This window comes from Rutilus rutilus (assembly GCF_951802725.1).
Source record: "Rutilus rutilus genome assembly, chromosome: 14".
Lineage (NCBI taxonomy): Eukaryota > Metazoa > Chordata > Actinopteri > Cypriniformes > Leuciscidae > Rutilus > Rutilus rutilus.
This window is the reverse complement of record NC_140219.1, coordinates 9759946-9787602: the sequence shown is the minus strand read 5'-3', so window position 1 is coordinate 9787602 and position 27657 is coordinate 9759946. Positions and strand designations below refer to the sequence as shown.

Here is a 27657-nt window from a genome sequence, read left to right as displayed (position 1 = left end):
ACAAAATGTTTTGCAAAAACATGAACTAGCCTATTCCTTTAATTACAAGACCTAAAGCAATACTGTTATCATCACAACAAATATTTCACTTCTGAATTAAAAACAACACAAAAGATACTCAAGAATGCATGAATAACACAATTGGTTATTAATAATAAACAAGTTTTTAAAAATGTCCTTGTTCACAAAAAATATTTCACAGCCTGTTATAAGTTGCTTGACATAACAAAATAGAGTTGTTTGCATTTTTGGAGTTGGAACAGAGCTGCTTATGTTGCTATATGTATATATACGCTCTAACTGTGAATAATGAGCAAACAGTTTTTGAATAATAACAATAAATAATAAAATCCACTTTGAGATATTGTAATTGCACTAGGTTAAAGGGTTAGTTCACCCAAAAATGAAAATTCTGTCAGTAATTACTCACCCTCATGTTGTTCCAACCCCGTAAGACCTTCGTTCATCTTCGGAACACAAATTAAGATATTTTTTATTAAATCTGAGAGCTGTCTCACTCCTCCATAGGCTTCTTAGGCATTATAACTTGCTGGCCCAGAAAATGTATTAAAGATATCGTTAATATAGTCCAAGTGACTACAGTGGCTCAATCTTAAGTTTATAAAGCGACGAGAATACTTTTTGTGCGCAAAAAAAAAACTCGAGGCCCAGAGAGAAGGAAATTTATAGTGGAATAAAGTCGTTATTTTAGTTTTTTTTGCGCACAAAAAGTATTCTCGTCGCTTTATAAACTTAAGATTGAGCCACTGTAGTCACTTGGACTATATTAACGATGTCTTTAATACATTTTCTGGGCCAGCAAGTTATAATGCCTTGGAGGAGTGATCCAGCTCTCAGATTTAATCAAAAATGAAGGTCTTACGGGGTTGGAACAACATGAGGGTGAGTAATTACTGACAGAATTTTCATTTTTGGGTGAACTAACCCTTTAAGTGTGCCTTGCTTTGAGGTTTAGGGTTTGTATACAAGTCAGTAAGTAATGAGATCATGTTTGGAGTAATTAAAAGAAGCATGTGGTAAGATGCAAATAGAAAAATTTGAAAGAACAAGGTCTTTTGAGCGCTCCAGATCTGACTAGTTAAGGTCTAATATTGTGTAAGATTCTCACGAACAGTGTATAACATTAAGTGTTATACAGACACTGATGCTGCTTGAACTGCTCAGTATCGCTGAATGTCTGGTTGCACTGAGAGCAGTGGTGGGAGTTTCGCAGCGGTGGGAGTTTCACCGTTGCATCTCCAATGTGGATGTGCTGATGCCGTTTAAGGTATTCCACTCGACTGAATCGTTTTCCACACGCCCCGCACTCGTACGGCCTTTCACCCGTGTGGATGCGCTGGTGCCTCTCCAGGTTGCCGAGACGACTGAAGCTGCGGCCACACTGCGGGCACCTGTGTGGACGCTCACCTGTGTGAACCAGCTGATGGCGTTCGAGGGAGCGCGAGTGCGTGAAGCGTTTGCCACAGAGTTCGCAGTGGTGCGGCTGCTCTCCCGCCTGCACGCATTCGTGGTTCTTAAGGCTCCAGGCATGGCCGAACGCTCTCCCGCACACGGAGCACTGATAAGGCCGATCCTCGGCCGCAGGGCACGAGTGCTTCATGAGGTCAGACGTGGAGTTGAAGCCGCTGCCGCACCGTGCGCAGAAATGCAGCATGTCCCCGCTCTCTCCTCCCGACTCCTCTTCCTTGTTCGTAGGGGCTGATGGGAGTTCTGTAGGGTCTGCCCTATGTGAGGACGACGACATACCCTGCTGAGAGCTGCATAAACCGTCTAGTCCGATGAACGCCACACCTTCGGATCCACACGCCTCCTGAGACGGGCTGCCCAGACCGGACTCTGCCTCCTCACGTTCACGCTCCGCCTTGAGGGCCGTCTCCAGTCCACTGAGCTCGTCTCCAACAGTCATCGTCTCCGCCGCTTGCCCCTCCCACACTTCAGCAGCAGTGGATTCAGGGCCAGTAGAGGCGGGGCCCATTTCTCCTGCAGACACAAATACTCATTTCAGTACAGTTTAGTTTGCACATTAAGGATCTACATTTGATCTATTTAATGCATCATTGCTGAATAAAAATATGAATTTCTTTAAAAAAAAATAATTAAAAAAATCAATTTTTGAAATAAAAACTTTTTTCTGTGTGTATTTAATCACCCATCATGTTGTTCCAAACCTGTATGCTATTCTTTTTTTCCAATGAGGAACTTCTGAAGAATTTACACACTTTTCTATACAACAGCAATTCATGGTGCCCACGACTGTCAACTAGCTCAAAAAAACAACAACCTTGCAACATGACAGCCATGGTCCCTATATACTGTTAATGTACAGAGAAAAAGTGTACATTCATATTGTAAGTGTAGTGTATTTCTCCTTTTGTTTCACAAAAAAAAAAGCACACAGATTTAAAACAACATAAAAATGGAGAATTGACAGAACTGTGATCTTCGAGTAAACTATTCATGTTCACAATCACAAAAAAACAATAACCGTTTTCCAAAACAGAGCATTGCAGTGCTTACCGTGGGTGGGACTGGGGGAGGGAGGGCTGGTTTCACTTTGGTTCATCTGTAGAGCCTCTTGCAACAGCCTCAGGGAGTCTGATCTGTAGCCTTCCACCTTTATCCATCATCCCACAGAAGCAGAAAGAGCGAAAACGCAAGGTGTGAAATAAATTCCCTTTGCTCATAATAATGCATCTCTTTTAAAACTGATAATAAACACTTAAGACACATCTGAGGTGGGAGTAACCGTGTTACTTATGTGCTGTTATTTTAACATTTAAACTTGTTTTAGTGCAATGACGGCATTTTAGATTGATTTGCAGGTAAGTGGGCGGTCCTGAAGACGCTGTCATATTCTTTTCCGACAACCTCCAATAGTCCACTTGTGGTTTGAGCAACAAGATGATAAAATGCATGAACCCTATTTACACTAGTAATTAACATTGTCCAATTTTGTTCTGATCTATCTAGCATATTTTGGGAATATGAATTACACATAAATCACATGATCTCAATCTAGAGGGAAAGACAGTGACATCAAAAAAGTGAATTACAGTTTCTATAATTGTTGTCACCAATGATGGGTTATGATGATCTTTGGGCAGTTTTTGCACTTGCAAAATATACTTTGAAATTAGTTTGAAAAATCTCAAAATGGGATTGTTCTCTTCAGATCCTTCTGTCCGTAGCCCTCTGCATCTCCTCTCTCTCCTCCACTCCCTGCAGCTCATTCCTAACATCCGATTGGCTACTCACCTCCTCTTTAATGCCGGCCACCTCCTTCCTCTCCCCAGAGACGCATATCCTTTCCTCCTCCTCCCCCTCCCCACCTCCTTCAGTTGGCAGATGGACACGGAACACGTCCCTCCTCTCATCCCTCACTCCTCCAGTCCCCTCATCCCACGCATTAGCACTCCACTCCTTCCCTTGCTTGCCTCCTGAGAGAGAAAGATGGGAGGGGGAAGAGAGGAGAGAGGAGGACAGGAGGGGGAGGGAGGAATCCAAAAGAGGAGGAGAGGGAGGAGAAAGAAACCTGAGAACTGAGGAGCAGGTCGCCATTATGGTTTCTCTCTTAAAGCACGATAAAACAGTATCACCCAATGAATCCGAGTTGGCCAGTGCGCTTACTTTGGAGATCCGTTCTTCGCGCTTTGCGCACGGTGTCGTCCGCGCCAAGCAGACCAGACGCGCGCCGACTGGCCGCCCAGCCCATGCCATATTTGCGTTCGTTTCTCAATTTATTCTCTGTCAGCCTCAGTCTCAATTTCAGCGCTTCGTTCTCTTTTCTGTTCAGAGAGATTTCCACCAGGTAGTCGTTCACCGTGTCCTGGAAGAGTTTGGTGATCTCGCACACGGATGCGCGGACCAAACTGTCCATGACAGCGGTCAGGTGCGCTTGAAAGGTCTTGACCGATTCCGCCATAGCTTTACTAGTGTTCAGTCGCACATATAATAAATAAAGTTGTGCCCCAAAAACTATCAACGAATCCCTGTTACGCCATATATCAGCACCAGTTATACTTCATGTTTTTAAACATCCGCTTTACTACAACAACAACAAGACTTAATTTAAATGCGCATGTGGTTAAAATAATCTGACATCAACAGTGGCAACGGCTGGCACCCGTAACTTTGTACACAGCCAATGGAATGAACCCTGTTCCTCTATCTTTAAGCCAGCGACCACACAAATCAAACCCTCAAAAGATCAAATTCCACTCCAGATGACCGCACAAATATCGTGGTCGGCTAAAAAAGATCTGTGTTCATGTTTTACCGGTGTTTATGCGCTATCAACGGAACAATTTCACCCAGTCGCGACCACCCCTCTCAACTCAAGAGGTTTTAATTCTCGCCTACAATATTATTTCCGGATGTCGCGTTCTGCGCATGCACAGAGCTACCGTAATTACCCGAAAAAATGGACCCACGAAGGGTCAAGGTATGGCTGGTTAGCTTTGGCAGCTAGCCCCTGCTGGTAGTTTGTTAGTTTTTTTTCCCTCCATTGAATAAACATATTGACAATTATACAATTATGCATACAAAATTAAAACACATTAAAGAGAAAAAAAATTAAATACGAAAATTGTCCTTTTTTTGTTGCAAAGCACTTTGAGCTGCATTCCTCGTATAAAATATGCTATAAAAATAAAGTTTATCATTATTAAAACAGATGTTTCAGCATTTAATAAAAATATAATCAATAAATAAAATAGATAAATAAAAATATTTTAAACTTTCAATTATACCCAAAAAGAAAAGATGGCAGTTTGTGCATCTCGGAGTTCTGGGTCAGTCAAATCTTTGTGTTTTACGGTAGCCTACAAGAAGTACTAGCATCGTGGTTACTTGCCGTATTCAACCAGGGCTCACATCTGGACACATTCCCGAAGGCGTTGGTCCTTCTACCTTGCACTATTTAGCAGTACGTGCTGCCTGTCTCTCCGTTGCAGTCATGCCGATGTTCGTGGTGAACACAAATGTAGCAAAGGACTCGGTTCCTGCTGAGCTGCTGTCGGAGGCCACGCAAGAGCTCGCCAAAGCGATGGGCAAACCCGCGCAGGTGAGCAGACTGTATTTTTCTTGTTTTTAAAAATAAAATAAAACATATTGCATTGCATATGCATTGACTTTGCATATCAGTCTGCATGGAATGAGGGAATAATTACTGTTACGAGTCTACGAAACATACACGAGACTCTGTTATCCTCTTAGCTCATGTCATTGGATTAAAATAGTTTTAAACCTAAAGACATTTAGGCAGCCTATGTATCATTATTGATTGTTTAGATTTAAGCTAGTTTAGTGATGGGTCCGACTCATTTCCTTGAATCATACTTTCGAACGTTTCAAAGAACCAGTTCAAAAAAACCGATTCATTGATTCTTTTACGTCATGACGCAATATCGCGTTACATCAGTGACATCACATCATGAATCTAAAACGTTCCAATAAATCCATTTGTAGGGACTTTTTGCTGTTTATCAGGATTTACCAATATGATCCCTCGTATTAAATTCCTGTGTATTTCAGTTAAGTGTTTTGCTGCAACATTATAATAAACCAAATATGTATTTAAATCACACGATACTAAAAGTATTTTTTTTTTATTCAAAAGAACTGAATTATTAACTGTTTAATCTTGTCTGTCTTTGTATTGATATGTGATAGTATATTGCCGTACACATCATCCCGGATCAGATGATGATGTTCGGTGGAAAAGGAGATCCGTGCGCGCTCTGCTCCCTCACCAGCATCGGAAAGATCGGGAGCGCGCAAAATAAGCAATACTCCAAACTTCTTATGGGCTTGCTCAACAAACACCTTGGCATTTCACCTGACAGGTACCTGTAAATCCACACAATATAGCTGTCTCTCTTTTACCAGAAGAACATTTAACAATGCTGTGCAAAAATAAAGCTTTAGCTTCCAAATTCTGCGCTTCATATTGTGGAGGATGAGTACGTGTCAAATTTAGCGTAGTGTTTGTGTTTAATGAAGCTTCTTGTATTGCTTTTCAGGATCTATATAAACTTCGTTGATATGGATGGAGCCAATGTGGCTTGGAACAGCACCACCTTCGGATAAAGAAAAGGGATGTATGGCTCGACATAAGGCTACGGTTTCTACTCCAGCTTTACTCAGAGAAGAGCTGTTGGGAGCATAATGTCTTCAGTCGATTTAGTCTTATAACAAACAGCACTTACTGCTTACAACAGAGACCATCTTTTGACAATAAAGTTTTCTTTAAACTGTATTGAGATGCTGTGTTTTTGTTACACATGCTTCTTGAAAGCACAAATGCTCAGGAAGTCAATGTTGATAAAGGAATTGTATAATCTTTAAATGCAATATTTTTCTAAAACTAGTTCCAGGTTGTGATTGAAATTTCCTTCAGTCCGAGGCTTATTCATTTCACTTTTGGTGTGAAAGGGCCTTTACATTTCCCAAAAAAAGAACTTGTTAGTACTTACTAGTATTAGTTACTAATAATGTAATGCATTATTTTTTTCATAAAAAGCAACTAATAAAAGCAATTAGTTACTTTTTTAGGGAGTAATGCAATATTGCAACATTACTTTAAAAGTAACTTTCCCCAACACAGATTAACATAATGATGGTGCAGATTAAAGGGAGATCAAGCTATATTTATTTGTATTCAAGCAGTAAAAAAGAAAGAAAGAGAAAATAATGTGCTTTACCAAACTATAACATGGAGTTCTATAGAGAGACAGGTAACAGCGATCTAGAAACTAGTCATATCCAAACAGAACATGAAGAGTTTAAGAGCTTAACAGAAGAAACCAGGAAAGGTCAATTATCCAGTCCAGAACAAAGGAGCTGATCATCAGAAAACAGACGGGGAGATTTTCCCATTAGTCCATTAACATCATTATGCATCCAATGTCCAGGAACAAAGACGACTGACTAGAGGGAGAAAATAAATTAGGAAAATATCACTTTATTGCGATTTACAAAGCTATAATATGTTAAAAACAAGTTAATAGCAAAAAAAATGTATCTTCTAACCTTTCTACTTGCTCTTCAGCACTTCTTTCAGGGCAGACACCACTTCAGCAGGATCGGGAAACTTCAGTTTGCGTGGAGGACCCTTCTTAATGCCAGACCACAAAACAATCTCTGTTCAAGAGAAAGAAATACAGAGGTAGCATGTGTAAATAATTCTTTGGACATCCATAGATTGTGGCTGTACAATCTTGCTACTCAATGGCATCAGTAAAAGACATGTATGGATACTGGTTGGCAGTCTTACCTTTATCTCCCTCCATCAGTGTGACCTCAAAGCTGTTCCGCCGAGGTTTCTCTGGATTGAGCACCACGTGAAGTTCAGGGTGCGAAGCCGCAAGTGCCTCACGCACACCTTCCGCATTCCGCCCGTAGACTCGTCAGCTTTTACTGTACAACAGCAAGAATATAAACATGACTCATATATAAAACTTTTTTTATTTATTATTATTATTATTAAAGGGCAATATCTGCCACCTGCAAGTCATTTTTAAGGGGCAATTTTACCTTTTTGAGGGAGTTTCTTTTTTCTAACAATAAGAGGACACTATAAACAATATATGTAAAACCCTACAATTGATTGAATATATTTCTTCTTTTAATATGGCTATAAAATCAAAGTAGCAAAACAAACCACCTGTAAATAACACACAAAATATTATTACACAGTGTAAACAGCATGAACTCATTTTAAATAACTAGCCATGTGTTCTCACCAATGCTCAATGACAACCCTTTGTCCTGTTTCCTCATCTTTTTTCTCTACTCCATCCAGCTTTTCTTTTTTCTCTTCCACTGCAGCTGCTTCTGAATCTACATCAGCCTTACGCTTCCGACCACGACCTGCATATTTAGGTGGATCACAGTGTTTTTAGTTTGCATAAATCAAGATAAACTGGTAATCAAGGATACATATGTATAAAATTGAGCCTAAACAAAGACAAAAATGCATTTGTGACCATTTTGATCACAAACCCACTTTGCATACTACTTAATGTCATTAAAACATTACATATATTGATTACATATATTCAAATAATATTCATAGTTGTAATCTAATTATTTATTATGGTGTCAAAAACAAACAAAAAAGCGATTTAAAAATCGGTTCTGAATTATAGGACATTTAAATTTGCATCCCATCAGTTGTGAACCAATCAGTCAACCTAGGCTATTTCTCGGGTTATACAAGATATGCATTCATAATCTTTCGCAAGTTAATTAGACGATCTTAAATTTGAGGGACTGTATGAGAGATATTGCCTGATGTGGTTGTGTTAGGCGTGACCTAACACAACCACATTGACTCCTACTGAAAATACAGAACCTGGCAAACACGAAAACTCATAACCTGCTAATGTGAAGCGCAGCACAAAAGATTAAAGTAATCAATTCTAGTTTCAAGACCACATATAAACGTTTTCAGTGTTACACACCTGATTTGGCCCGAGTCGCCATTGCTGCAAGCCCACAACATGTGAAGACTGCAGAGTTTGGCGGGTTATGTATGTTGCAGAAAAAAAAGTGTTGAATAATTCTGTGAAAGTTAGACGGACAGTGCCGCCTTTTGGTGTGGAAAGTCTTGACAGTCTTGCAGCCAAGGTATTTTTGAAGTTGGTGCTTAAAAACATTGAAAATATCCCGGTATAAGGGTGTCGTGTTATACAGGATTCATTTGTTTAAATATGAGAGATAATGAGAATAGCGAGTTACACCGCTGCCAAGTCATTTTATTACTTTAAGAGACCACAAAATATAGGGGTGCATTCAGGTTGATTGGGACACTTTTTCCAATTTCCAGGTTTCTCACAAGAGGAAGTCGTAATTAAATACATAAAATGTATTAATGCATTAAATATATATCTTCACAAGTAAAAGACAAAGCATAGGCCTATACATACCCCCAACATTTGTACTGAGAATTTATATTTATTATCAACAAAAGACTATAAATAATGCAAATTAAATTAAGAAATAGCCTAGAACAAATATAGTGACATTACATTAGGACATTGGGCTACATTAATTAAACAAATCGTAGTCTTTCTGGGTTTATGTTTTTCTTTCTTTCTATCTTTTTTTGTTTTTGTTTAGACTTTTTAGATTATTTCGCTATTTTTATTCTAGATTAGAAGTTTAGTAGAATCTGGAATAACCAAGGATGTAAACTATCTTGTAAACAGTGAGAGAAAACCGGTATCACAGGACCACTTTAATTCTGACACAAATTAATTAATAAATCTTCGGAACAGAGTGACGAACCACCAGCAACCAATCTTTTTTTCTTTAATCCTGTATACAAAAGCCACGGTAAAATCACCAGAGACACTTTTTTTATTTTATTTTACTTCTGTCACTACCAAGAGACATTTCTTGTATATGGAAGCATACTTGGCATTGGCAATAAAGCTCTTTCTGATTCTGAACACATGTTTTAGAATAGTCCGATTTTTCTATTCTTTATTTATATGAGATTTACGGAACACAGTCATATAGTTTAAAATACAGTCAAAATACAGTAAATAATCTGTGCAATGTTATCTGCATGCTGAGAGAATGTTGGTCATTGGTCAACCATCGCATGACATCATCTACACGCGACAGTGGCGACACGGCACGGCTTCATCAGTGTGGTATGTTGGTTTGACAACAATCTGGTCTGCAGGGAAGAAATAAGCGAGTATTTATAAATAACGAGGTGTAGTTTGAACAGTGGATGTTTGGAATAGTGTAGACACGTTACGATATATTAAAAATATCATTTGCAAAAGCCCAACGGGCTAACGGTAACAAGCTAATTCAGTGTGACATAATTCAAATAAAACACGTTTTTTTGCCTAAATATTTCACAGAGGGGACGAATTCAAACAGGTATAGCACAATCATTTGTTATCTTATCATGTTTAAGAATACAAGTAAGTTAGCTCGCAAATTTTAAACATTCTAGTTCTTTCTCTGTCACAGCCTGAGCCATGACTGCAGAAGCCCCAGAAAAGTCAGCCGAGGATGGCCTGAGCTCGTCGGGCAGTGCTGGGACTTCAGGCACACGATTCGACTTGGAGAGAGAGACAGAACTGCGTTTTGAGGTCGAAACAGGAGAACGAGTCCAACTCGAGCTGTTCTCCGGTATGGCAGAGGTGTTCGGATCCGAGCTGAACCGAAATAAGAAGTACACGTTCGGGCCAGGCTCTAAGATCGCTGTGTTCACCTGGCATGGCTGCACTGTGGCACTTTCAGGCAAGACAGAGGTGAGAGAAGTTAAAATGATGTCAGAGGCTTTAATGACAAGGAACGAAGAATCAATTCAAACATGTCTGTCTTCCATAAATATAGGTGGCTTATGTGTCCAAAGATACACCCATGATGCTGTATCTCAACACCCATGCAGCTCTAGAGCAGATGAGACGTCAAGCGGAGAAAGACAATGAGAGAGGCCCTCGGGTATGTTAACAGGCAATTTATTTCAAAAGTTTGGGGTCAGTAAGGTTTTATTTGAAAGAAATTAATACTTTTACTCAGCAAAAAAGAATTATATTGATCAAAAAGGACATTAAAGTCAATGTTACCAAAGATTTCTATTTCAAATGAATGATTCCTTTGAACTGTCTGTTCATCAAAAAAATTCTGAAAAAAAGTATCACAGTTTCCACAAAAATAATAAGCAGTACAGCTGTTTTCAGCATCGATGGTAATAAGAAATGTTTCTTGAGCTTGAGCAAACTCTAACTCTGACGACAGGAGTAATGATGCTGAAAATTCAGCTTTGCCGTAACAGAAAACTTTGTAATTTGTAAATTGTAATAATATTTCACAATATTTCTGTTTTTATGTATTTTTGATCAAATAAAGAAAAGAGACTTTTTTAAATATATATACAAAAAACAAAATACCCTCTTTTGAATAGTCACCTTTATTTATATAGCGCTTTGCAGTGAAAAGAGGAAAATAATGCAACCAAGTTTGTTTTGGCTGCACAGCAGATCTAGAAGAAAATAGCATCATAGTCCAGCTTAAGTGAGTTCAGTGATGGTTGTTAACAGTGAAAAGTTATTAATTTAGTTCATTTTTATATATATATATAGTTTCTCATATAATGGTGTCAGTTCTGACAGATCAATAATAATGTTGAATATTAAGTGTCCCCAACTAAGAAAGCCAAAGACGACAAAGGCACTACAATTGTAGCGTATATATTAAGAGTGGGAATATTTAGGCACCTCACAATTTGATAGGATTTCAATTACGATTCAGAGGGCTGCGATGCGATGATGATTATCAATGCATCTGGATGGATTTCTATACAGGATTTCCTTTTTTCTCAGTGTGTGACTATATATGTGGTTAAACAGGGTTTGTTGTCATAGGTAATGGTAGTCGGACCAACTGATGTGGGAAAGACAACATTATGTCGAGTGTTGTTGAACTGTGCTGTGCGACTGGGACGAAGACCTACGTTGGTAGAATTGGATGTCGGCCAGAGCAGCGTGAGTAAAGGATGCCTGAAGGATCAATGCAGATCTGCTAAGCATTACAGAATTGTAAGAAATGAAACACCATATGCATGTTTAATTGTTCTTGTCTTTAGATCTCTGTGCCTGGAACCATGGCAGCGCTGTGCATTGAGCGTCCTGCTGATGTAGAAGAAGGCTTCTCTGTGCAGGCTCCGCTTGTCTTTCACTTTGGCTCCACCACACCAGGAACAAACATCAAACTTTACAACAAGGTAATGGCAAAGTTGCACTTAAGGGATTGTTGTCTTTATACTTCAGTGATTCACTGAGCTTTGGGCCATAAATTATTGGAGCAGATTGATCTTGGCCCCAAACTATCCTGGCAGTGTTTAATCAATAATAACGAGAAGAAGTGCATTTATCTTTCACTTAAACGCAGCTATAAAGTCTCACTTTTCTTCTGTAATTGTTGATGCAGAAACAGCAAAGTCAGTTTTTGTAGCAGTAACTGAGGGAAAAGTAGTACTCACTGGTTGCATTGTGACATTGTGCTCATTTTTAAAATTATTTCAGAGAAACAGTATCAATATTACTAGGGTGAAAGAGTTTAGTAACAATAATCATCTTAGCTTTGAGTAGTAGGAATGTTAAAGAAAACATGTAATCAAATAGTTAACCCATTAACTTGTTTAATGTACGTTCCTGTTTTATGGTGCTTGGTCCATTAGTGCATGTTATTCCAAATTTAAAAGTCAGTCTTTTTTTTTAATGAATAGTACTTACTAAATATTTAATGTTGTATACTGTTATGTATAATATGAAATGTTTTAACTGTTTCTGTTTCTTTCTTTCTTTTATTTTTTTAATATTTATATTAATATTTTTGTGTGATTATTATTATTTATTTAAATTTTTTGTCTGATTGTAATACAGTACTGTTCAAAAGTTTGGGGTCAGTAATTATTTTTTTATTTTTTTAAGAAATTATTATATTTAGCAAGGATGCATTAAATTGATCAAAATTTACACTAGACTTTTACATGTTTGCAAAAACTTTTCTTTTTTTTTTCTCTTTATTAAAGAATCCAGAAAAATGTATCTGTTTTCACAAAAATATTAACCAGCACTACTGTTTTCAACATTTATAATAGTAAGAAATGTTTCTTGAGCAGCAAATCAGAATATTAAAATGATATCTGAAGGATCGTGTGACACTGAAGACTGGAGTAATGATGCTGAAAATCCAGCTATGCCATCACAGGAATAAATATTTAATTAATAGTTATGTTATAATATTCAGCCTGTGTGAGCATTAGAGACTTCTTTCAAAAACATTACAAAATCTTACCGACCCCAACATTTTGAACGGTAGTGTATGTCAGATTACTGAAGTAACAGGTTGAAAATGCTGTTTCATGTTGACTTCACTATGCATCATCCAGACAAATTAAAAGAATGTGTTATAATGAATGTCTCTTTTTTTTTTTCCTCTTTGTGTAGCTGACTTCAAGCCTTGCAGAAGTGTTTTCCCAGCGCTGCGAAGTGAACCGCAAAGCTAGTGTGGGTGGCTGTATAATCAACACATGTGGCTGGGTTAAAGGTTCAGGCTACCAGGCACTGGTCCACTGTGCTTCAGCCTTCCAGGTGGATGTTGTTCTAGTCCTGGATCAGGAGCGCCTCTACAATGAGCTTAAACGTGACCTGCCACACTTTGTACGTGTCGTCCTTCTTCCAAAATCCGGTGGCGTGGTGGAACGCTCCAAGGACTGCCGGCGAGAGTCACGGGACGAAAAGATCCGGGAATACTTCTATGGTTTCCGTGGAACTTCCTTTTACCCTCACGCCTTTGATGTGCGCTTTTCAGATGTGCGCATTTACAAGATTGGTGCGCCCTCTATCCCAGACTCCTGTCTCCCCCTGGGTATGTCTCAGGACGACACCCAGCTCAAACTCGTCCCAGTCAGCCCCGGCAGGGATTTGACCCACCACGTGCTGAGTGTGAGTTCGGTGGAGGATGAAACCGAGGTGGGTGCGGGTCAGAGCAGAGGGATTCTAGAGAGTCCGGTGTGTGGCTTTATAGTGGTGACAGCGGTGGACACACAAGCTCAAGTGATGACGGTACTCTCACCGGCGCCCAGACCGCTGCCACGACACACTCTGCTCATCATGGACATTCGTTTCATCGACCTTAAATAGAAGCATACAAGTATTTGTCGCAATGTTTGGTTTTCAAAGGGCTAATTTTAATAATTTTGTACATTTGTAAAAGCTGCTGTTATTTTATTTTTTTATAAATTCAATTGCAATTGTATATGTCCTTCTGAACATACAATAAAACAAACCAAAACCAGTTTGACTACGTTATTCTACATGACATTTTTTCTTCATTGAAATGACATGCTTTGAGCAAACAAATTTGGAGCAATTGTTATTTTGACATGCTATATAGTGTGTAGACACTAATCAATTCCGGATCTCAGTCTGGATGTCGTATGCCGGTGTCCCGAAATGATGCTGGGGACGAAGAAGAAGATGATGATGCCTTGTTAAGGGTTTTATTTTTGGCTTATCAGACTCTGCATCGGATAAACGACTTGGGGAGTTTTCAGCCCCGGGCGTATACACAGATCAAAAGCCGTTTCCCGGGCCGTAGAAAGACACGGAGATTAAGGGAGAGAGCGGATAGAGAGAGCTGAAGCTCATCTCCCATCAGATATTACCGCTAACCCGGGCCAGGATGCAGAAGAGAAACCGAGTCTCCAAATCACAGGATGTGTGAATAAACGCCATCCATTTAAAGTACGTAAAGTGGGGATATACGACACAGAGTGAGTATATACCAGTGGATGTCATTCATAATAGATGTGTTATTTATTTAAAAGCGTTTAGGCTCAAGTTGCGATTTGCTTTTGCTCTGTTTTGAAATCGGATCAATAGCACCGCGTTTCATTTTCCTTCAGTCGAGGCTGTAACAAATGGAGTCCCAGGCTTGACTTTGCGGCCTAGTTAAACAGAATACAAAACACGATATGAAAAGTTAAATTATCGTATTTTACTCTGGTTTATAAGTTATTTGTGCTACTACTTTATCAATATGCATTCGTTCTGTGTTTTGAAGTCTAGTTTTACTGTGTAAGGTAGTATTTTGGAGGACTATATTCTTAGCTGGGGTGATAAGCTTACGAACACGGGACAGTTTTTACTCTGAATTTTGCTTTTATGTTTGAAATTGTTTGTTTTGATATTTAAGTAATATTGGGACTCAATTCACCAGTTTGGTTTGTGTTTTTGCTGTAGTGAATGACTGCGTCCGCTAATGAGTTGCCTAACGTTACCTAGCTACCTAGACAGCGTTTTTATGCATTATAGTTCTATAATATTCAAACGTGTGCTATGCACATATTAAGTCAATAAATGTCTAGGTAGGTGGACAGCTCAAAATAATTTTAAATGTAAATTTTCTCTTCCTTGAAGTGCATCTATAGTAAACTGGACCTGTCTTGTAAACATTACAGCTAGCCGGTGAAAAACCATTGTAGTCACTGTTTTTTTTTTTTACAAGACTATTTAATTGTTAAACTGACCGTTGTAGGTCAGTGACATCCTAACATAATTTTCCAGTTTATTATTGATTATGTGGTCTGGTCAGATATCATCTGACATCCATCATCCAGTTAATTATTGATTAAAAGTTGATGGTCTGATATGATTTAACATGTTTATTAATTAATCAAATCAAGATATTATTCCCATATGAACTGAATCAGTTTTCAGGTGTTACTGTGAATGAAGACAGCAGAAGTAGCTGCAAGAAAAGAAGATTATGAGTCGTGTAATAAGGCTTGTGTTTGCAAGGCTCAAGGGCACTGCGTGGTCAGTGGGACAGCAAAGCCAAGGAGAAAAAGGGGATTGTAACAGGGGGATGGGTTTGGGGGGAATTGTATACAAAAAAACCTGGTGGAGAATACAGGAGAAGAGAGGCACACCCTTTCCTGGTGAGTCAGAAGTTGTGACACAGAGCAGCAAAAGCATGATCAGGTTTCAACACGATGTGTGTGTACACATGTAGATTTCACAATTCATTGCTTTATGGTTTCGCTTTGTTCATGTGATCATTCGTTTGATACGGGCTGCTTGTAAATGAAATGGAACCGGTATGGAGACTGTCAAGAATCTGTAAGGTCAGGTCATGAGTTCACATCTTACGTGTTTTATTATCTCCTCTTCTTATAGATACCGCTCAGGCCTGTTAAGGAATCAGAAAGGAGCAGGGCAGCATTCTAGACTCATCAGTGTCATCCATGTGAGGAAAGAAAGGCCTCATGGGACATTATGCAGGGGTAAAATGGTTTTGCACACTCATGTGTCACCAAGACTTGGAGTTTTCAACCCTGGACATATCCGGATTGCGTGCAATTGCTGTGGTGGACACGCACTCAGTTGCGGGCGTTGCTATTTTTCATATGAACCTCTGAAAAACAACTCTGCCACGTTATCATGTGGATTTCTAAACTTGCAAGATTCGTGTGATTGCGGCCTGGGAAACTGTTTTTCCAGACCTGTTTTTCTGCTCGCTTTTTGGCCAGTTTGTCTCTTATCGAAGTGTGAGAATAGTTCACCCCAGAAGAGTGGAAAATGAGCTCTCATTTAGGGCACAAGACATCAAGAGCTCTGTTTTATATTTTGTTCTAGTAATTACAATCTTTTCTTAGACGGACTGCTCCAGGGGGAATCCAGACTCCCATTGAGATTGTAGAAAGAAAGTCTTTTTTTCTTTTTTTTTTGTCTTGTAGTTTATTTTTTTCCTCATACTTTTTTGTTTCATTGTATACCTCCCACCAAAACTTTTTTCTTTCTGTAGTCTGACATCATACTCGCATGGGCTCATCTGCTGTGATGCTTTAAGAAATATGAGATTGGTCTCTGAGCGATATACTGTGTGAATGGCTGTACTCAAATTGCTGCTTCCTTTGAGCTCTTTTTGGTGTAACATGGGGCTTACCAGAGATTTGCACTAAAAGAGCTTTGCTGTCACTTGATTTTCTTTTTAATGACCAAATCTTGTTACATTCAAGCCATATGAACTTATTTTTGATTAAACTAGAGCTGTTTTTGTATTTTAGTAAAGTCGTTGTATCGCAAATTGTGTATATGAATTGAGTCTATTTTTTATGTATCAGCACAGACGTATACAAAAAAACATCTGCACTATTTTACGTTAACATTTGATTTAAGGACAGAAATGCACCTTGATTTGTGAGAACATAATTCTGTTTATATCAGTTTCACTAAAGTTATTATGGCCATAGCTACACACCATCCTCACTCAGGTGAGAGACAGGCTTTCTTCTCTCTCTGACAGCTTCCCCTATTCCGCAGTTTTTTTTTTTACTCCTCCAAATGCCTGTGGCTCTCAGTGTGGGCGGGGCTCTTGGAGACCCCTCCCCATCTCGCCCATTTCGCCCCAGTCGCTATGTGCCTGTGTCCGCAGCTACCGCCTTCCTTGTGGGGGCCACTACACTGTTTCTCTGTTTCACGTGAGTAGAACCTAAATGCATTAATTCAGAAACTCAGTGTCTAAGTATTACTGTACGTGTAATGAGAGAAATCTCTGTGTAGGTGTCCGTGGCTGTCAGACCGGATCTCCTCCACCATTCCGCTCTATAATGCTGTGGTCTTCCTCTTCACACTGGCCAACTTCTGTATGGCCACATTCATGGACCCCGGCATCTTTCCTAGAGGTACGCACTTCAATTTATTTTTATGTAATTTACATTGAGAAAATGTGAGTAAATCCTTCTTAGTTGTGTGAAGGTGGGTGACTCTGGATATAAGGGGCACCTCAATACGACCGAAAGGGCACTTTCGCTTTCACTTTCATGATTAAAGGGGTTGGGGCTACCTTTTTACTGTATTTTTAATGAAATTGAACACTACAGTATGCCAGTGTTGTTTTCAATAAAAAAAACATTTGCACAAAGCAAGCTGATCCACTTTTCCATGTTGATAAGAGCATTAAAATGAGAAAAAAATTATGTGACAAAAAGAAATCAAGGGACATGGATAAAAATGTGCGATTAATTGCGAGTTAACTATGACATTAATGCGATTAATCACGATTATAATCGTGATTTTCGTGAAAGATATTTTAATCGTTTGACAGCACTATATACAGTGGGGAGAACAAGTAAGGAAAACCTGCAAAATCGGCAGTGTATCAAATACTTGTTCTCCCCACTGTGTGTATGTATGTATGTATGTATGTATGTGTGTGTATATATATATATATATATATATATATATATTACATGTGTAATAAGCAAAATGTTTTCATTGTGAATTACAATTTCCTTAAATTTTTCTTTTGGTGGGAAAGTATGACCTGGACAGTATTTATTGTGTTTGACCTGTGACGTGTGCGCACATGTCTTACAGCTGAGGAAGATGAGGATAAAGAGGATGATTTCCGGGCTCCGCTTTATAAGACGGTGGAGGTGAGGGGCATTCAGGTGCGGATGAAGTGGTGCTCCACGTGCCGCTTTTACAGACCACCGCGCTGTTCACACTGTTCCGTGTGTGACAACTGTGTGGAGGTACTCACATATTCACCGTAGTTTCACACTAAAAAAAGTCTTTAGTGTTTCGGTTATAGTCTTGACTTTGATTTTTTTTTATTGTCTAAATGTGTGTATGCATGTGTTTAGGAGTTTGACCATCATTGCCCATGGGTGAACAACTGCATTGGGAGGCGGAACTATCGTTATTTCTTTCTGTTCCTGTTCTCGCTCACTATTCACATTATGAATGTGTTTGGCTTCAGTCTGCTATACATCCTCCATCACACTAAACAACTGGACCAGGTCCACGCTGGAGTCACGTATCCTTTACACATAATGCACTCACATACGCAATATGCACATAAATACACATCAACCTGTTCTGTTCTGTTGGTATCCTTAACACGCTACTCAGTATGGCAGTGATGTGTGTAGCTGGTCTGTTTTTTGTCCCGGTTGCGGGACTTACTGGGTTCCATGTTGTTCTTGTAGCCAGAGGGAGAACGACCAATGAACAGGTGTGTCTGTGTGTGTGTTCGGGTGTGTCTTTTGTCCACATTGTGTGTGTTTAGTCGAACAGAATGATGTTAATTTTCTGCCTGATTTCCAAGGGCGTGTTTTCAATTTTCCTCTCTTCACCCTCAGGTGACCGGGAAGTTCAGAGGCGGCGTTAACCCCTTCACACACGGATGTTTGAAAAACATTGCACACGTGCTGTGTAGTTCGCAGGCTCCCAGGTTAAAAAATCGTATTTCCTTACAAATAAAAATGTCTGTTTTGCAGATTTTGTTGAAAATGAAGTTCTAATTGTATGTAAATGTTTTTTTGGGCAGGTATCTTGGTCGCTTACGAAAGCCTCGTTCTGTTCAGGTCCAGCCACCATTTTTGCGGCCACCTCTATCTGAAGCCCAGCTAGCTGCTAAAGTCCTGGATAATGGCATCCAGCAGGTACAAACATCTTATCATACCTTTTTTCATCATGCTAACATTCATGGTTTGCAGCCTCAGTGTTTTCCAAATGGAGTAGGTCTGTAATGGTAGTTTTTTTTGTTTTTGCGCAGTGTAAATTGATTCAGTAAATAAATAAAGATAATGTAATAAATATAATATAATAGATCAACTATAATAGATCAACTTTAAAACATAAAGCGAAACATAATTAGACATTGATAATAATTTGAGCAGTGTTTTTGAGCCATATTTGGACTTTTATATTAAATTATTTGTTTTTATTATTGTTGGACCGCCAATAAGTGGTCATTAAATTGCTTATTTAATGCATTATAATAATTAAAATTGTCACAAGGAATTTGATATGTAATTGTTGTAGCCTAGTAATTATTTGGATACTGCTGTGCAAAAAAAAAATCATGAATACAAAAATATTAAATATTGGTTCTGCTTTTCTAACATTTACACACAAAAATTATATATATATATATTTTTATTATATTTTTTTTTCATTTTTCTTTTTTCAATTCTTACATCCAAACTTGACACTATTTAATATTTGTCATGCTCTAGTCTTTTCGTTTCAGCTATCTCTGCAGCTGAAATGATCAACTTGCTTTTGAAAGTAATTGACGTACAATGCTAAAGATCTCTGTTAAGAGTAGGTTCATAAAAACCCTTTAGACGAACAGGCTATTTTTGATAAGAGTTGCTCTGTGTGTGTGTGTGTGTGTGTGTGTGTGTGTGTGTGTGTACTTCAGTCTAAAAGTAGTCTGGAGATAATGGAGAGTCAGTCCACTGATGCTGATCCACCTCCACCACCCAAACCAGAGCACAGATACCCTGGGCTGCCTCACACACAAAATGAAGGTTTGTGCACATGCATCATAGATGTCAGATCATGAGTAATATTACTTTTTCCAATGAGGTCAAGTAAAGATAAAAGGAAAATATAATATATTTTTATAACAATCTTTTCTTTCAATCAGAGTGCAGCTTGCTGAACGAGACTCCACCCACACCTTCATTGTATAAATATAGGCCGGCCTACAGCAGCCCAGGAAAAAAACAAATGGCGTCCACACATTCCAGCAAGGTAAGTCTAAGTGGAGTACACATAAGTTCAGGTACAGAAACTGTCAAATATATTTTTTAGTTTAAGACAACCATGATGCACTTTGCATTGCATTTTTTTCCCCTTTTTTGTTAATCCTTTCTTTTATTATTTTTCTTGATTATCTGAAATCACTGGCAGTCAGTGAGCGAGTAAGTGTAGATGTGAGTCGTCTGTTGTTATGGTGTGTTTTGCACCTTGCTCTTGTGTTTTGTCATTTTGACTCTGCAGTTGTTGCGTTTTATTCAAGCTGGACTCTTTCCTGTTGCCGTTTTCCTCATTCTGAAGCATAACTTGACTCCTTTCCTTCATCCATTCTGTAAAAAATGGCATGAATCTTGTCAAATCCTCCTTGATTGTTTTAAACATAATTCTTGTGCCTCCATACGTTCCTACGGAGCCCCCAAGGGGACATGGTGATGGGAAGAAAAACCATTTCAGCACTTCTGCGTTCGCTCACCTTTGGATTTTGCTGAGACACTTTGCGTCCGCTCGCAAACCGTTTGCATTTTATAATGTGCTATTTGAGTATTTTAAACTTGCAGTGACTGTATTTTGCCCCAGTCTGTTTAATTAAATAAAAGAATCTCAGATACAGGATTTATTTTGAGATTAACAGTTTGTTCTCAAAAGCTCTGAAATATAGTTTTTCTATGCTTGTCAATGTGGTCGAACGCAAAACTTTGCACAAGAATGCAAAAGTTTTCCAAGCAAATGCAAAAGCATTTAAATAGAATTTTTCCTACAATCTCCAATGTCCCCTTATGGGCTCCGTACGTCCCTTTTATACAGTGTGGTTTGCTCAAACTTTCAGTTGTGTGTCATCCTTCATCTCTTCGGTGATGCTTCAGCTGTCAGGAACGTTTGGTGTACACTTTCTGTCTTTCTATTTCCTCTCAGATGAGTCGAGGGAACAGTATGACCGAGTCTCCCTCTGTCCCCGTCACCACTGGGCAGCCCAGCTACCTCTCAGACCCCAGTTTGTCAAGCCGAGGGGGTGCAGGGTGCCGTGGGGGAGGGGAGGGGGGTAGAGCAGGCTCGGGGGGGCTGGGTGGGGCTTCTGCGTTTGGCGGGCGATCTTACCCTTCTTTTACAGACACCCTCCTCCAATCAGCAGCAGCCTCTTGCTCCTCAAGCCTTCGCTCTGCCCAAACGGCCCACAATGCCCTTGGGCCCCTCATCTCTGAGGGTACGACCTCCACTAGCTACAAGAGTTTAGCCAATCAGACGCGCAACGGCAGCTTGTCATACGAAAGCCTGCTGACGCCCTCCGAAAGTCCAGAGTTTGAGTCTGCTGCTCATGAGCTGTCCCCGCCCAGACCGCACCCTCCGAACTCTCTTAGCACAGTACCGGGGCCCCCGCCTATTTTGGGGTACACGTCCCCTTTCCTGTCTGCTCAGCAAAGGGAGGGCTCTCTCCAGGCCTGCCCTGCCCCCCTAAGACCCTCCCCCAACAGAGCTTTCCTGCGCCCAACAAGCTCACCCCCTTCTCGAGCTCCACCCCTTTCTCCTCGCGCTCGCTCATTGGGCTCCCCTCCTCCTGGCCCTGCCCCTGGCCATACACCTCTGGGCAAATCACTGTCCTACGGAGGTGGCGCCGAATTACAGCACCGCCCCTCTACATCAGGGGGCGGGACTCCGATGCCGAAGTGAGTAATGCCTGCAGATTTTAGCCATCTCTCTCTCTCCCCCCCCCCCCCCCCCCCCCGAAAAAAACCTGCACGCCTGTGTGTGTGATGGTCAAGTAGAACATTGAGGTCCAGTGTTCGTGATTGTATTCATTTGGTTTGGTCTCTCTTCTTCTCTTTGTTCAGTAACACTGTCTCTTTCTTCCTGCAACCCATGGCCACTCTACTGTCCCTCGAATTTCTATACGCACCCTCTATCTTTCTCTGTCCTTTTTCCTTCTCTGTTTTCTTTCTTTACGTTTGTCTGCTCTCTTCTGCTCTCCCTCCTCCTGCCTTGTGGCCATAAGGATGACTATGTCTCTGTGCTAAGGTTCGTCTTATTTTGCAAATTTTTATGTCTTAAAAGTCAACATATTGGAAAACCGTAATATTTACAGTGGGTACGGAAAGTATTCAGACCCCCTTAAATTTTTCACTCTTTGTTATATTGCAGCCATTTGCTAAAATCATTTAAGGTCATTTTTTTTCCTCATTATTGTACACACAGCACCCCACATTGACAGAAAAACACAGAATTGTTGACATTTTTACACATTTATTAAAAAAGAAAAACTGAAATATCACATGGTCCTAAGTATTCAGACCTTTGCTCAGTATTTAGTAGAAGCACCCTTTTGATCTAATACAGCCATGAGTCTTTTTGGGAAAGATGCAACAAGTTTTTCACACCTGGATTTGGGTATCCTCTGCCATTCCTCCTTGCAGATCCTCTCCAGTTCTGTCAGGTTGGATGGTAAACGTTGGTGGACAGCCATTTTCAGGTCTCTCCAGAGATGCTCAATTGGGTTTAAGTCAGGGCTCTGGCTGGGCCATTCAAGAACAGTCACGAAGTTGTTGTGAAGCCACTCCTTTGTTATTTTAGCTGTGTGCTTAGGGTCATTGTCTTGTTGGAAGGTGAACCTTCGGCCCAGTCTGAGGTCCAGAGCACTCTGGAGAAGGTTTTCGTCCAGGATATCCCTGTACTTGGCCACATTTATCTTTCCCTCGATTGCAACCAGTCGTCCTGTCCCTGCAGCTGAAAAACACCCCCACAGCATGATGCTGCCACCACCATGCTTCACTGTTTTCTCCACACACACCGCTTAGAATTAAGGCCAAAAAGTTCTATCCTGGTCTCATCAGACCAGAGACTCTTATTTATCACCATCTTGGAGTCCTTCAGGTGTGCTTTCATGTGTCTTGCACTGAGGAGAGGCTTCCGTCGGGCCACTCTGCCATAAAGCCCCGACTGGTGGATGGCTGCAGTGATGGTTGACTTACTACAACTTTCTCCCATCTCCCGACTGCATCTCTGGAGCTCAGCCACAGTGATCTTTGGGTTCTTCTTTACCTCTCTCACCAAGGCTCTTCTCCCCCGATAGCTCAGTTTGGCCGGACGGCCAGCTCTAGGAAGGGTTCTGGTCGTCCCAAACGTCTTCCATTTTAAGGATTATGGAGGCCACTGTGCTCTTAGGAACCTTAAGTGCAGCAAAAAAAATTTTGTAACCTTGGCCAGATCTGTGCCTTGCCACAATTCTGTCTCTGAGCTCTTCAGGCAGTTCCTTTGACCTCATGATTCTCATTTGCTCTGACATGCACTGTGAGCTGTAAGGTCTTATATAGACAGGTGTGTGGCTTTCCTAATCAAGTCCGATCAGTATAATCAAACACAGCTGGACTCAAATGAAGGTGTAGAACCATCTCAAGGATGATCAGAAGAAATGGACAGCACCTGAGTTAAATATATGAGTGTCACAGCAAAGGGTCTGAATACTTAGGACCATGTGATATTTCAGTTTTTCTTTTTTAATAAATGTGCAAAAATGTCAACAATTCTGTGTTTTTCTGTCAATGTGGGGTGCTGTGTGTACAATAATGAGGAAAAAAATGAACTTAAATTTTAGCAAATGGCTGCAATATAACAAAGAGTGAAAAATTTAAGGGGGTCTGAATACTTTCCGTACCCACTGTAACATTTCTACCTCTGAAACAACTTCCTTTTCGCCTGACATTGCCAAGGCAGATTAGACAGCCGTTGTAGTTCAAATAGCTTTTCTAAAATGCTTAATGCAGCAATTTCTGAATATAATAATATAGAGTTCTGCAGGGATGATGAATTTTTGTAGGCAGCACGGAAGTTAGTGTCACCCTGGCTGGTTCCCTTGCCAAAAAAACAATAGGAATTTTTCATTGGCTTTTGGATTATTGCAGAAATAAGCTGTGTACAACAAAGGTTTCATGACGAACACATGATGAACACATTTTGTTCATCATGATAATCTTCACAAATGAACACAATTTTGATGAATTTTTAAGCCTAAATACAATCGGCAGAAGTAAAAAGCTAAACGTAGACTGTAAATGAACTACACCATGTTCACTTGACTTCAACATCACCATTAAGCTATTATGGTAAAAACTGGCTTGTAATTTAATGTTGACTTGAAACCTTGTTTGTGAATGTGTCTTGCTTGCTTTGTCTCTGTTACATTTAATACATATATTCCTACAACACTTTCAGTGCATCTAAGGTGTTTTTGGCTTTATTATTACCTTTTCCACATGTATCCTATCTAATTTTGTTTTACATTTCTCTCTTTTTTCCCCTCCCACCAACCATTCAGCTCGACTTTTAAACAAAACGTGGCCAATCATCACGTCTACTCACACAAACCTGCAGGAGGAGTGAAGAAAGTGACTGGTGTTGGAGGAACAACCTATGAGATTTCAGTATGAACTACTGACAAGAAAGAATCAGGATTCACTCTGCGGTTTTTGCCCTCTGAGCCTCGATCAGATATGTGTAAAGCTGCTCAACCACACATGCAAAAAAGCATATAAAGGACTACAAACACAAATCGTAAGTGTTTCCCAGTCAAACTTCATCAGTCACTGTGGAGGACATACACTAAGAACGTGGACCAGTGAAGACACGTCTTACAGCATTTGATTTTTTGAATATCAATATGGTACACAAATAACACAGACTTTCATAGTTATTTAAAGAATCATTTGGTACTTCAGTGTATTACCTATCGAAGGCTGTCAGATGATCAGTGGACATTCAGCCTTAGTAGGCGGGACCATGTGAGACACACTGCTGTCTCACCCAGAATGACGTCAACAGAAACCACAAACCTCTCAGCAGTCAGCCAATAAGCATTTGAAACATTTAGGACATGAATCACTGTTAAATCTTGCATATTCCACAGTTTCAAACCTTTGAAGGGACAGTTCACCTAAAAATGTCAATTCTGTCATCCTTTCACAGCCTCAACCTCTTTTTTCTGTGGAACACAAAAGAAGATAGTTTAACAAATGCTCTTTTCCAGACAAAAGTGTCCAGAGTCAGCAAATACAAAAAGAGCACCATAAATGTGGTCCATACGAGTTCTAAAGTAATAAGTAGGGATGCACAATTTATCATACATATATGTTCATTGTTAAAGGGATACTCCACTTTTTTTGGAAATGGGCTCATTTTACAACTCCCCCAGAGTTAAACAGTTGAGTTTTACCGTTTTCGAATCCATTCAGCCGATCTCTGTGTCTGGGGGTCCCACTTTTAGCATAGCTTAGCATAGATCATTGAATCGGACATGACCATTAGCATCTCTCTCAAAAAAAATTACCAAAGAGTTTCGATATTTTTCCTATTTAAAACTTGACTCTTCTGTAGTTACATCGTGTACTAAGACCGACAGAAAATGTAAAGGCGCTGCGTCATATCATTACGCCTGCTGCACTCATGGTACGGCAGCAAAGTTTCTTGATTATTACGCTGGAATGAGAGTATAGTTCCTAGCCATATCAGTCTAGAAAATCGCAACTTTACATTTTCCGTCGGTCTTAGTACACGATGTAACTACAGAAGAGTCAAGTTTTAAATAGGAAAAATATCTAAACTCTTTGGTCAATTTTTTGCGAGAGATGCTAATGGTCTTGTCTGATTCAATGATCTATGCTAAGCTATGCTAAAAGTGGTACCGCCAGACCCAGAGTTCGGCTGAATGGATTCGAAAACGGTAAAACTCAACTGTTTAACTCTGGGGGAGTTATAAAATGAGCCTATTTCCCAAAAAAGTGGAGAATCCCTTTAATGTTATCGTTATCCGCCCGATATATTAAATAAAGCCTATAAATGATGGATTTTTTTTTTCCTTCAGCTGAGACACAGATGAACAGACATTCAGATGCACACTGTTCACCAAGATGGTTTTGAATTGCTTGAAATATGATTGGAATCACTTCAAAAAAGGAAAATACAGTTAAGTGCAACGTACACAGCGCAAGTCTGTCATACAGGCTACATAAAATTATAATGAGAACATTATAATTGTGTGCTTGGGACATGGATTTTAATGGTGAGACTTTTGTTTTTGTAATCAGGCTCTCCAAAATTATATACAAATTTGGATTTAGATTGATCGGCCAATATATCGGTCATCGGCTCTCAAATATAAAGAGTTATCGATAACGACCAAAGTTTTCATATCGGTGCATCCCTAGTAATAAATTTCAATCTGTTCCTCACAAAAGCTATCTTAAGTCATTATTAACTGCAAATTCTGCCATCAGTCACAACTCTCAAATTGAATTTTCGCATACGCATATTCAAACTTCGAGCACAAAACGCAAGAATTGCATTTAGTGTTGTTGACATGACATATTTGAAACGTGCATGTGTGCTTATCACAGAATTGTAATTTTTGGGTGAACTATTCCTTTAATTTATTTCTTAGTTCTTTTTTTTTTTGCTGTTCTTTTATACAGGTACAGATGTATATTATAAGTATAACGTTTGATAAAGAAGATAATATTAAAATGCAGGCATATATGATGTATGATTGTTTGTTTTAGGTGGGAAGGTGTTTGTCAGATTTATATGGCTGCATCAGCCAGATGAAATTGTCAGCCAAAGAGACTCATGACAGATAGCACACTCGGCAAGTAGGAGCGAATGTAAAGACACAAGTTACTAGAGCACAACATTTTAATCGAAAGGTCATTTAGATTAAGTACTGAAGATATCGTATGCAAACTGTAACTTAGTGTCAGCGTGTCTACCAATCAAGGGAGATACTCTCTTGACACATGGTCAGCCAATCACATGAGAGTTTATTTATTCAGCCAGAAGAGGCCAGTGCAAGTACATGCTGGATGCACCATCATATGGATGGGGACATTGATTTTTAAATTTCGTTCTTTTATGTTTTTTATGAAACTGGACATTGGTTCAAATAAACAACCAGAGTGCAGTTATCTCCTCCTAGATATATATAAGTTTGATTGTATTCGTCTATGTGAGAGAATGAGTGTGACATTTTAGTTTAACTTACCTGACTGTACAAGAGCACATTCCAGCTATCCTTTTGGTTCAGATCAGAGGTCATTCACGTCTTTTGTCTGGCTTTTGAGGTCTGAGGACCAGCGGCCGGTCAGTGTAAGATATAAAAGCCGCTTATGCAGAGACACATGCAAGGTTTTTTTTAAAATCTTTTGTCATTTCCACCATGGCCTTATGATGCCTTTTTAACTGTTATCAAGGGTATTTCAGTCTGTATACTGGATCTGAGAGATGACGGTTAGATTGTTGTGTTGAGTTTTGGGGAAGAATGCAGACTCTTTTTAACCCTTCTGTATTCCTTTAATGCCGCTGACTCTGAGTCATATGAGCAACACATTTTCAACAGAACAATAAATGATTCAAGAGTGAACACATGCTAAGTTTCCTCATTTTACATTGCAATGTTTTTAAACCATTTTGTCATGATGTACAATGCATTTCAGTAGGTGGTTGAGGTGTAAAGATTGTAAAGAATCAGTTCAGGCACCTGCTGCACTAATAACAAACACCATCTGGAAATGCA

General features: G+C 39.6%; 5 protein-coding genes across 7 annotated transcripts; 3 read left to right on the top strand and 2 right to left on the bottom strand.

Moving 5' to 3' along the window:
• Positions 1 to 22: 22 nt before the first annotated feature.
• Positions 23 to 4383, bottom strand: LOC311303197 (uncharacterized protein). Its single transcript, XM_084429510.1, has 4 exons — positions 3649 to 4383; positions 3277 to 3458; positions 2539 to 2635; positions 23 to 2001 (listed from the first exon to the last, which is right to left on the bottom strand). The coding sequence occupies exons 1-4, from the start codon at positions 3941 to 3943 to the stop codon at positions 1145 to 1147; spliced, it is 1431 nt and encodes a 476-aa protein (XP_084285636.1). The 5' UTR covers positions 3944 to 4383; the 3' UTR covers positions 23 to 1144.
• Positions 4384 to 4781: 398 nt separating this feature from the next.
• mif (macrophage migration inhibitory factor) lies at positions 4782 to 6277 on the top strand. Its single transcript, XM_084429517.1, has 3 exons — positions 4782 to 5083; positions 5692 to 5864; positions 6042 to 6277. The coding sequence occupies exons 1-3, from the start codon at positions 4976 to 4978 to the stop codon at positions 6106 to 6108; spliced, it is 348 nt and encodes a 115-aa protein (XP_084285643.1). The 5' UTR covers positions 4782 to 4975; the 3' UTR covers positions 6109 to 6277.
• A 370-nt stretch (positions 6278 to 6647) lies between these two features.
• Positions 6648 to 8613, bottom strand: selenoh (selenoprotein H). The gene is made up of 5 exons (XM_084429516.1): positions 8484 to 8613; positions 7764 to 7890; positions 7295 to 7437; positions 7051 to 7161; positions 6648 to 6948 (listed from the first exon to the last, which is right to left on the bottom strand). The coding sequence occupies exons 1-4, from the start codon at positions 8503 to 8505 to the stop codon at positions 7055 to 7057; spliced, it is 399 nt and encodes a 132-aa protein (XP_084285642.1). The 5' UTR covers positions 8506 to 8613; the 3' UTR covers positions 6648 to 6948; positions 7051 to 7054.
• Positions 8614 to 9590: 977 nt separating this feature from the next.
• On the top strand, positions 9591 to 13848 carry clp1 (cleavage factor polyribonucleotide kinase subunit 1). 2 transcript variants are annotated; one of them, XM_084429512.1, is made up of 6 exons: positions 9591 to 9680; positions 10012 to 10295; positions 10381 to 10488; positions 11412 to 11531; positions 11633 to 11770; positions 12999 to 13848. In XM_084429512.1, the coding sequence occupies exons 2-6, from the start codon at positions 10020 to 10022 to the stop codon at positions 13692 to 13694; spliced, it is 1338 nt and encodes a 445-aa protein (XP_084285638.1). In that variant the 5' UTR covers positions 9591 to 9680; positions 10012 to 10019; the 3' UTR covers positions 13695 to 13848. The 2 variants fall into 2 exon arrangements, with proteins under 2 accessions (XP_084285638.1, XP_084285637.1); XM_084429511.1 differs by having other exon boundaries at positions 9641 to 9918.
• A 121-nt stretch (positions 13849 to 13969) lies between these two features.
• Positions 13970 to 27504, top strand: zdhhc5b (zDHHC palmitoyltransferase 5b). Of its 2 annotated transcripts, XM_084429396.1 has the most exons (13): positions 13970 to 14326; positions 15732 to 17035; positions 17118 to 17239; positions 17934 to 18091; positions 18203 to 18375; positions 18471 to 18573; positions 18701 to 18792; positions 18889 to 19003; positions 19768 to 19876; positions 19996 to 20102; positions 21021 to 21769; positions 22096 to 22118; positions 24412 to 24524. In XM_084429396.1, exons 2-12 carry the CDS (start codon positions 16899 to 16901, stop codon positions 22115 to 22117), a joined length of 1887 nt encoding a protein of 628 aa, XP_084285522.1. In that variant the 5' UTR covers positions 13970 to 14326; positions 15732 to 16898; the 3' UTR covers position 22118; positions 24412 to 24524. The 2 variants fall into 2 exon arrangements, with proteins under 2 accessions (XP_084285522.1, XP_084285521.1); XM_084429395.1 differs by lacking the exon at positions 22096 to 22118 and having other exon boundaries at positions 24412 to 27504.
• The last annotated feature ends 153 nt before the right edge of the window (positions 27505 to 27657 follow it).